The following is a 10,060-nucleotide window of genomic DNA, read 5'->3' on the forward strand; positions in this document are numbered from 1 at the left end:
GAAACCAATATTCCCACTGTTATTACTCCTTGCTGTGTGCTCCACAATATCTGTGAGAGTAAGGGGGAGACGTTTATGGCGGGGTGGGAGGTTGAGGCAAATCGCCTGGCTGCTGGTTACGCGCAGCCAGACACCAGGGCGGTTAGAAGAGCACAGGAGGGCGCGGTACGCATCAGAGAAGCTTTGAAAACCAGTTTCATGACTGGCCAGGCTACGGTGTGAAAGTTCTGTTTGTTTCTCCTTGGTGAAACCCCCCGCCCCTTGGTTCACTCTACTTCCCTGTAAGCTAACCACCCGCCCCTCCTCCCTTCAATCACCGCTTGCAGAGGCAATAAAGTCATTGTTGCTTCACATTCATGCATTCTTTATTCATTCATCACACAAATAGGGGGATGACTACCAAGGTAGCCCAGGAGGGGTGGTGGAGGAGGGAAGGAAAATGCCACACAGCACTTTAAGCACAGCACTTTAAAAGTTTACAACTTTAAAATTTATTGAATGACAGCCTTCTTTTTTTTGGGCAATCCTCTGTGGTGGAGTGGCTGGTTGGCCGGAGGCCCCCCCACCGCGTTCTTGGGCGTCTGGGTGTGGAGGCTATGGAACTTGGGGAGGAGGGCGGTTGGTTACAGAGGGGCTGCAGTGGCAGTTTGTGCTCCAGCTGCCTTTGCTGCAGCTCAACCATACACTGGAGCATACTGGTTTGGTCCTGCAGCAGCCTCAGCATTGAATCCTGCCTCCTCTCATCACGCTGCCGCCACATTTGAGCTTCAGACCTCTCTTCAGCCCGCCACTTACTCTCTTCAGCCCGCCACTTACTCTCTTCAGCCCGCCACCTCTCCTCCCGGTCATTTTGTGCTTTCCTGCACTCTGACATTATTTGCCTCCACGCATTCGTCTGTGCTCTGTCAGTGTGGGAGGACAGCATGAGCTCGGAGAACATTTCATCGCGAGTGCGTTTTTTTTTCTTTCTAAGCTTCACTAGCCTCTGGGAAGGAGAAGATCCTGTGATCATTGAAACACATGCAGCTGGTGGAGAAAAAAAAAGGGACAGCGGTATTTAAAAAGACACATTTTATAAAACAGTGGCTACACTCTTTCAGGGTAAACCTTGCTGTTAACATTACATACATAGCACATGTGCTTTCGTTACAAGGTCGCATTTTGCCTCCTCCCACCGCGTGACTACCCCCTCAACCTTCCCCCCTCCCTGTGGCTAACAGCGGGGAACATTTCTGTTTAGCCACAGGCAAACAGCCCAGCAGGAATGGGCTCCTCTGAGTGTCCCCTGAAGAAAAGCACTCTATTTCAACCAGGCGACCATGAATTATATCTCACTCTCCTGAGGATAACACAGAGAGATAAAGAACGGATGTTGTTTGAATGCCAGCAAACATACACTGCAATGCTTTGTTCTGCAATGATTCCCGAGTACGTGTTACTGGCCTGGAGTGGTAAAGTGTCCTACCATGAAGGATGCAATAAGGCTGCCCTCCCCAGAAACCTTTTGCAAAGGCTTTAGGACTACATCTAGGAGAACCGCAAATGCCAGGGCAAAGTAATCCTTTCACATGCTTGCTTTTAAACCATGTATAGTATTTTAAAAGGTACACTCACCAGAGGTCCCTTCTCCGCCTGCTGGGTCCAGGAGGCAGCCTTGGGTGGGTTCGGGGGGTACTGGCTCCAGGTCTAGGGTGAAAAACAGTTCCTGGCTGTCGGGAAAACCGGTTTCTCCGCTTGCTTGCTGTGAGCTATCTACAACCTCATCATCATCATCATCTTCTTCGTCCCCAAAACCTGCTTCCGTATTGCCTCCATCTCCATTGAAGGAGTCAAACAACACGGCTGGGGTAGTGGTGGCTGAACCCCCTAAAATGGCATGCAGCTCATCATAGAAGCGGCATGTTTGGGGCTCTGACCCAGAGCAGCTGTTCGCCTCTCTGGTTTTCTGGTAGGCTTGCCTCAGCTCCTTCAGTTTCACGCGGCACTGCTTCGGGTCCCTGTTATGGCCTCTGTCCTTCATGCCCTGGGAGATTTTGACAAAGGTTTTGGCATTTCGAAAACTGGAACGGAGTTCTGATAGCACGGATTCCTCTCCCCAAACAGCGATCAGATCCCGTACCTCCCGTTCGGTCCATGCTGGAGCTCTTTTGCGATTCTGGGACTCCATCATGGTCACCTGTGCTGATGAGCTCTGCATGGTCACCTGCAGCTTGCCACGCTGGCCAAACAGGAAATGAGATTCAAAAGTTCGCGGTTCTTTTCCTGTCTACCTGGCCAGTGCATCTGAGTTGAGAGTGCTGTCCAGAGCAGTCATAATGGAGCACTCTGGGATAGCTCCCGGAGGCCAATACCATCGAATTGTGTCCACAGTACCCCAAATTCGAGCCGGCAACGTCGATTTAAGCGCTAATCCACTTGTCAGGGGTGGAGTAAGGAAATCGATTTTAAGAGCCCTTTAAGTCAAAATAAAGGGCTTCATTGTGTGGACGGGTGCAGGTTTACATCGATTTAACGCTGCTAAATTCGACCTAAAGTCCTAGTGTAGACCAGGGCTAAGAATGGAAGTTGAGGGTGGAGACAATTGTATATGCTCCAGGGACCCTGCTTGTGATGGAGAAGGAACATCATTTAAAATTTAAGCATTTATCAAACGGATTTGCATTCTCTCTGAAAGCAGCAAGAGAGATAATTCAAGTAGACCCACCCTTATTGTGGAAGTAGAAGCTAAGAGAGTAGAGAAAGCGATAATAAAACAAAACAAGGGTGAGGCTAGGCAAGGTTGTGAACCTTTCTACCAGACTACTGTGCCCCTTGCGGGAAAATATTTGTCTTGTGTACCCCCAAGTTTCACCTCATTTAAAAACTACTTACATACAAAATCAGACCTAAAAAGTATAAAAGTGTCACAGCACACTATTACTGAAAAATTGCTTACTTTCTCGTTTTGTCTGTATGAAAATGAAGTTTGTACTGACTTCACTAGTGCTTTTTTTGTAGCCTGTTGTAAAACTAGGCAAATATCTAGCTGAGTTGTACCCCCTAGAGCAGTGCTTCTCAAGCTGTCTGATGTAGGGGACCGGCAATTTCTTTTTCCAATGTGCACACAGGCCGGCAGCCGAAGGCTTGCGGACTGGCACCAGTCTGCGGACCACCACTTTGAGTGGAACTGCCCAAAAAGACCTCTGTGTACCCCCAGGGGTACACATACTCCTGGTTGATACCCGCTGGGCTAGAGCCTTTGGAAATGGAGTTAGATAGAGTAAAGATTTTTGCAAAAAGAAATCTAGCCAAGTGTAAATAAAAGTGGGAGAACAAATATGCAGAACCAAAAGAGAGCTCTGAAATGAAGACAGGCAGGATTGTTGTAAGATAAATGTAACCCTTCTGCCCGTCAGAGTTGGCAGCAACAAGGGCTGGGTTCAGTATCTAGGGGTTCCATTCCACTACACAATGCAAAACTGGCTCGAGCTCCCACCCAGTGACCTGGGACAACTATATACCACCCCTACTGGGCGCCTCCAAGAGGCAATACTTCCCCTCTCGCAAGCACAGAGTCTGAGTGTAGCAAAAGCCTTTTAATAACAGAGAGAAACAATGTGGCATTATGTTGGCTTTGGTCTAGCACTTCTGTTCTGCCTGGCTGCCCTGTCGTGGCCCATCTCTTAAGGGGTGCCTACCAATTCCCCCACAGGGAGCAAAAGGTTTCTATGCACCGTCTTTATTTGCCCTGGACCCTCTTCAGGTTTGATCTTGTAGACCGGCAAATCTCCCAGTTTTTCCATCACCAGGTAAGGTATTGCCTTCCATGTGTCAGCTATTTTGTGTTTGCCAGCAATACCCAAATTTTGCAGCAGGACTCTGTCTCCCGGCTGGAGCGCCTGCTAACGCACTCTAGCATCATATCGATGTTTGTTGAGGTCTGCGTTCTTCCAAGCCGCAGAGGTAGCTAAGTGATAAGCATCCCGCAGCTTTTCTCTTAGTCAGGATACATATTGCTGATTAGTTTCATAGCTATCGCCATCCTCTGATACACCAAAGCACAAGTCTATGGGTAATCTTGGTTCTCGCCCAAACATCAAGAAATATGGGGTGACTCCCGTAGCATCGTTCTTTGTGGCATTGTAGGCATGCACCAGAAATGCGACATGTTGGCTCCAGGTTGCCTTCTGCTCCGGTCGCAAAGTTCCCAACGTATCTAATAGGGTTCGGTTGAACCTCTCTGCTTGAGGATCACCTTGCAGGTGATAAGGCGTTGTCCTAGACTTTTTAATTCCTGCTATCTTCAGCACCTCCTTCAGAAGGTGACTCTCAAAATCCTGCCCCTGATCAGAGTGTATCCGAGCTGGGAATCCATAGACTGAGAAATATTTGTCCCACAATACTCAAGCGACGGTGGTGGCCCTCTGATCACGTGTGGGATATGCCTGCGCATACCGTGTAAAATGATCAGTCACTACTAGAATGTTCCCAACATTCCTCTTGTCTACCTCTAAAGACAAGAAATCAATGCATACCAGTTCCAAAGGTTTGTTGCTGGTGATGTTCTTGAGATATGCAGCCCTCGTGGGCAGAGTTTTCCTTTGAACACATCGAGCGCAAGTCTCACATTTCCTGCGAACATCTTCAGCCATCCGGGCCAATAGAACCTACTACGAATAAGTTCCAGGGTCCTCTCCATCCCTAAATGTCCAAAGTCATCATGCAGGGCCCTCATGGCCAGGGCTCTGTACTCTTTTGGCAGCACTAGTTGTGCTCGTTGCTTTTGAAAAAGGGTCGGTGGTCATTCGGTGTAGCACTCCCTGAATCAGTTTTAGTTTGGTCCATTCTCTCAATAGTAGTTTACCCTCTGGGTTAGGTGGGACAACCGCAGCTGGGTTTCGCCCCTCCCTTTTGGCAAGTAGTGTATCACGAATGTCAATATCTTGCAGCTGGGCTTCTTGCCAGTCAGCCGCATTGAGCATGGGCAAGGGAGATTGGTCCAATGCAATATAGTTCACTGAAGCAGAAGGCACGCATTCAGGGGGCAGGCCCAAAGCTTCTGCAACACATCCATGAAGGCTCTCACGGGCCTCTGGCTCTCGGCGACTCACACTGCAAATAGCTCTTGCTCCATCTGTGGGTATCACAGCAACTTCTGGTGCCTGTGGACGCCTGGACAATGCATCTGCATCTACATTGCTTCTCCCTGATCGATATTGAATGCTGAACTCATAGCTAGCCAAGGCGGCCACCCATCTCTGCCCTGTAGCATCCAGCTTAGCACTTGTTAACACATAAGTCAGTGGATTGTTGTCTGTCCACACCTGGAACTGAGCACCATACAAGTAGTCTCGAAATTTCTCAGTGATGGCCCATTTCAAGGCCAAGAATTCCAGCTTGTGGGTGGGATAGCGAGTTTCACTATCAGACAATCCTCAGCTGGCAAAGGCTACAGGTTTACGTTTGCCTTCCACTTCCTGGTACAGGACTGCTCCCAGACCCTCCAAACTGGCATCAGTATGCAGGATAAACAGTTTGCTTGGGTCAGCAAAGACTAGGACTGGAGCATGAGTTAGGCAAGTAATGATTTCTCGGAAAGCCCTTTCACATCTCTCATTCCACCGTGGCCCAAATGGTTCGAAGGGGCCATAGTGTCTCTGCATAGGAGGCTTTGGGGACCTCCCCTTATTCTTCGTCTTAGATTTGTTCTTGCTGGCCTGGTATCCCCTGGTAAGATCATTCAGAGGCTTTACAATCAGCATAGTTTTTCACAAATCTGCGGTAGTAGCCACTAAATCCAAGAAAGGTCTTGAGTTCTCTGTAGTTACTTGGACATGGCCATGTAGTGAGTGCTTCTATTTTATCGGGATCAGTACTCACACCCTCTTGGGACACGATGTGACCCACTTACTTCACTGAGGTTCTGCAGAACTGGCATTTGTCAATTGAAAGCTTCAGACAATAATCCTCCAACCTATCAAGCTCTTTAAGAAGTCTTTCTTCATGCTCCTCTAAGGTTCTTCCAAACACAATCAGGTCGTCCAAATAAACTAACACTAACAGTAAATTCATATCTCCCACAACTTTCTCCATGAGACGTTGAAATGTGGCAGGTGCTCCAGAAATCCCTTGGGGGATACGTTCGAACTGATAAAACCCTAATGGGCAGATGAAGGCTGTCTTCTCCTTATCTTCTTCTCCCAGAGGGATCTGGTAGTATCCACTTCGAAGATCCAACACAGAGAACCACTGGCTTCCCAGCAAACAGTCTAAGGCATCTTGGACTCGAGGCATAGTGTACTGGTCAACCACAGTACCGGCTGTTTAGGGTGTGGAGTCAATACACATTCAGATTTTCCCATTCTTTTTACGGACCACCACAATGGGTGAGGCATATGTGCTGCGGGACTCTGTAATGATGCCAGCTCCTGAAGATGATGTCACACCAATCTGCCATCTCAGAAAGAGCAATCTTCCTAGATCTCTCCCTGAAAGGTCGAGAGTCATGTAGTCTGATATTGTGCTCTACTCCTTTTGCACATCCCACATCCCACTCATGCAGTGAGAACACTTTGGATCTTTCACAAAGTTTCTTCCTCAGGCGATCTTTCCACTCCTCGGACTCTGGTGAATCTCCAAAGTCAAACTTTGCTGGGTCTATTGTCGGAACTTGAGTTTCACACTGGGGTTTTACAATCGACTCAAGCTCAAAGAGGTCTGCTATCTTTTGACCTTGCTTCACAACAACATCATGACTCATTTCGTTAGCAATCAGTATAGTCACCCTTTCTTGAGCTTCAGTAGGTAGGGTTATGACTCCACTGGGGACCAGCACTCCTTCAGGGAGCTCTCCTCCCATCAGCTGCTCTATCATTGCTAACATCCCTTTACTGCCTTTCAGCCAGGTACTCATGACAAGCACTTCTTGCTCTGTCCTTGCAGGCACTACTAAGGGGGTCGTGCCCGCATACTTCAGTGCCCCAATCGGTAGCTCAGATGTGTCTCTTTTAGTGCTCTCAATTTTCCTGTAGGCTTCAGCACAAAGCGTATGGGTCATCAGGGTATTCAGGTATTGGTCCCCAGCCTGCCTTCTGCGAATAATCCGCGAGTACCTTGAAGAGACTGGAGTTGGTCCCTATCAGCACAGATACATCAGAGGTCCCTTTAGGGTCAGGGCATATTAAGGCTGCTGTGTCTACCTCTTCTCTTACCCCAGCAACCTCCTCTGGGAATTCCAGGTGCACTATGACATACCCTTGGTAGGGGTATTCATCCATGCCGAGGCCACACAGACCAGGGCCAGTTAGTGGCTGTATAGACAGGTGCCTGAGCATCTGTTGGTAGAATGACTGAAATATAATAGTCACTTGAGATGCAGTGTCAAGCACTGCTTTACACTCCACCCCTTCAATCCTCACCATGACCTTTGCTCGAGGCCCTATCAGTCCTGTGGGGATCACAGCTGGACAGTCTTTTCTGGGGGAATCTTCAAATCCTGCAGGCCTGGGTGGTCCCCGTCCCCAGACCCTCTGGCAGCTCCCGGATCTCTCCCAACTGATCCTCAGCTTTCCATACACTAAGGAGGGGTTTTCTTCATTACGGCACTTGGCAGCACTGTGTCCATCCTGACCACATCTGTAGCAGAAGAATTGTCCTTTCCCCCTTCACCTGGGTGGGATGGTAGCTCTAAGTGCGGGCTTCTCAATCGCCACAGTTTGAGGCTCCTTATTCCTGGAAGTCTTAACTAGGTCAGTGGTGCTTTGCAGCTCAGATATCTGTTCCGTCAGGACCCGCATTTGTTGGGCAAGTTCCTCTCTGGTGCTTGCCATCAGTACACTGGCTGTTTGCAGTGTTGTTGTGCTGGCTGGCTCCGATGTTTGGGCTTCCCAAAACTCACTGGCAGCCTGCCTTTCTTCCTCCTCTCTGACCTCTTTTATCAGCTGGGAGTAACTTGGGGGATGTTCCTGTCGTTCTCTTAGCTGGAGATGAAGTAGAATCGGGTTCTGTTACTGAGTTCCTCTTACAATTTGAGCCAGTCTGGTCTGATCCATCTGCTCAGCAGTCACTGCTCCCCTCATGACAGCTCTCTGAAGCAGTCTCTCCAGTCTCTGTATGTAGGCTGAAGCCTTCTCGCCCCTTTGCTGTCGGGAATTAAGGAACTTACAGTAGCTGTCTTCAGGGCCCTCTACGCTCCCAAAGGTGTGTTCAAGGGCCTCTAGGCAGTCCTTCACACTGCCCCAGGGTCAATGAGCTTCAGGGTGCAAATCACATCTAATGCTGGGCCTCCAAGGCTCTCTATTAGGCATCTTCGCTTTTCTGCATCTGGTACGGCCCACTTTTGCAGCATTTCAGTGGTATGCTCTAACCAGGGTTCAAACTCCTCTTCCCCAGCAAATAACCTTAACTTACGACAAGAGTTGTTACCAAAATAAAATATAAGCATGCACTCCAAACTCTCAACCTATTAGACTGGGCAGCAACTAGATTAAGCAGTTTTTCTCACCCCACTGGATATTGTAGTCCTTAATACACAGGTTTGTTGCTTAAAGCTGGGCCAATCTCCTGTGTTGCAGTCTTGTCTTCTTCTCAGGGTCTTGGTTGCTTGAAGCATGGGTATCTGACATTCTGTACCTTGGGGTCCAATATGTGTCCACTCTGCCTGTTTTATACTCTCAGTCCATGTGCTTGTAGAACACAAGTCCAGGCATGTCTGGGGGGCATTGCTGAGTCTCTCCAAGCAAGGCTAAGCAATTCCCCTGGTGTAGCCTCATGCAGGTGAGTCATTGAATTGTAGCTCCCTTGCTGGACAATGGCCGTTGATGGGCTATTTGACACCCCGCCCAGGCATTGGTTACTTTCCTTGATGTTGCCTCTGGGGAGCTAATATCTGGCTGCTTCCCCAACTTACAGCATGCTTTAGTGACCACCATACAACACAATTTTCATAACTTCATATGTATTAATGATATACATATGGATAGAGAAATTACTTTGAGCAGATCATAACCTTTCCCCTGATACCTTAAAAGGCGTGCTTTACATGTGAGAGCACGATTATATGAATATGAAGAATAGGGGGGTTGTAATACACTCCCCCAAGGTACAGAATGTCACAGCAACCCAGTATCTACCGCAAAGAAAATGTAGAAATAACAGTAATCGCACAAACCCTAACCCTGCCCCTTGCCCCACCCCTTCTCTGAGGCCCGGCCTCTGCCCCGCCCATTCTCCAAGGCCCCACCCTGCTCACTCCATCCTCCCTCCCTCTGTCACTCGCTCTCCCTCACCCTGGACTCTAGGCACTAGGTTGCACTACCCTGCTTGCGAGGGTGATTGTATAGACTCCAGCCACTAGGCCACACTACCCTGTGAGAGGAATTGTATATACTCTGGCCATTAGGCCACACTGCTCCAATGCGGGGAGCGATTTATATGGACCCTGGCCATTGGGCCACACTGCCCTGATGCTTGGGGTGAGTTACATGGACTCCGGCCACTAGGCCGCACTACCCCAACCAAGGAGTGATTGTGTGGAGGGAGGCCATTAGGCCGCAGCTGGCCGCCCACAGAAGAGATGGGCGCGTGAACTTGTGAGTGGCAAGGTTCTGACACCCCATCCCACCCCTGCCACAAAGGAACGGTGTGGTGCCAGGCCCGCCACGGGGATATGATAGAGGTCTATAAAATCATGACTGGTGTGGAGAAAGTAAATAAGGAAGGGTTATTTACTCCTCATAACACAAGAATTAGGGGTCATCAAATGAAATTAATAGGCAGCAGATTTAAACAAACAAAAGGAAGTATTTCTTCACACAAATGTACAGTCAGCCGGTGGAACTCTTTGCCAAAGGATGTTATGAAGAGTTCAAAACAGAACTAGATAAGTTCCTGGAGGATAGATCCATCAATGGCTATTAGCTAGGATGGGCAGGAATGCAAAACCATGCTCTGAAGTGTCCCTAGCCTCTGTTCGCCAGAAACTGGGAATGGGCGACAGGAATGGATCTCATGATGATTACCTGTTCTTTTCATTCCCTCTAAAGCCCCTGGCATTGACCACTGTTGGAAGACAGGATGCTGG

The 10,060-nt window shown here is 48.8% G+C and overlaps 1 protein-coding gene across 1 annotated transcript; it reads right to left on the reverse strand.

Moving 5' to 3' along the window:
- Window positions 1-467: 467 nt before the first annotated feature.
- Window positions 468-9,116, reverse strand: LOC125638236 (uncharacterized). The gene is made up of 2 exons (XM_048853726.2): window positions 1,615-9,116; window positions 468-1,026 (listed from the first exon to the last, which is right to left on the reverse strand). The coding sequence occupies exons 1-2, from the start codon at window positions 2,195-2,197 to the stop codon at window positions 485-487; spliced, it is 1,125 nt and encodes a 374-aa protein (XP_048709683.2). The 5' UTR covers window positions 2,198-9,116; the 3' UTR covers window positions 468-484.
- Window positions 9,117-10,060: the final 944 nt, after the last annotated feature.

The sequence above is a fragment of the Caretta caretta genome, chromosome 6 (genome assembly GCF_965140235.1).
Source record: "Caretta caretta isolate rCarCar2 chromosome 6, rCarCar1.hap1, whole genome shotgun sequence".
Classification (NCBI taxonomy): Eukaryota; Metazoa; Chordata; order Testudines; family Cheloniidae; genus Caretta; species Caretta caretta.

Bases quoted from the DNA above. Each gene is read 5' to 3' on its own strand.
- LOC125638236 (XM_048853726.2), bottom strand. From the start codon at position 2,197: ATGCAGAGCTCATCAGCACAGGTGACCATGATGGAGTCCCAGAATCGC. The intron at 1,027-1,614 runs GTGAGTGTACCT...TTTCTCCACCAG, and splicing joins AGGCGGAGAAGGGACCTCTG to CTGCATGTGTTTCAATGATC.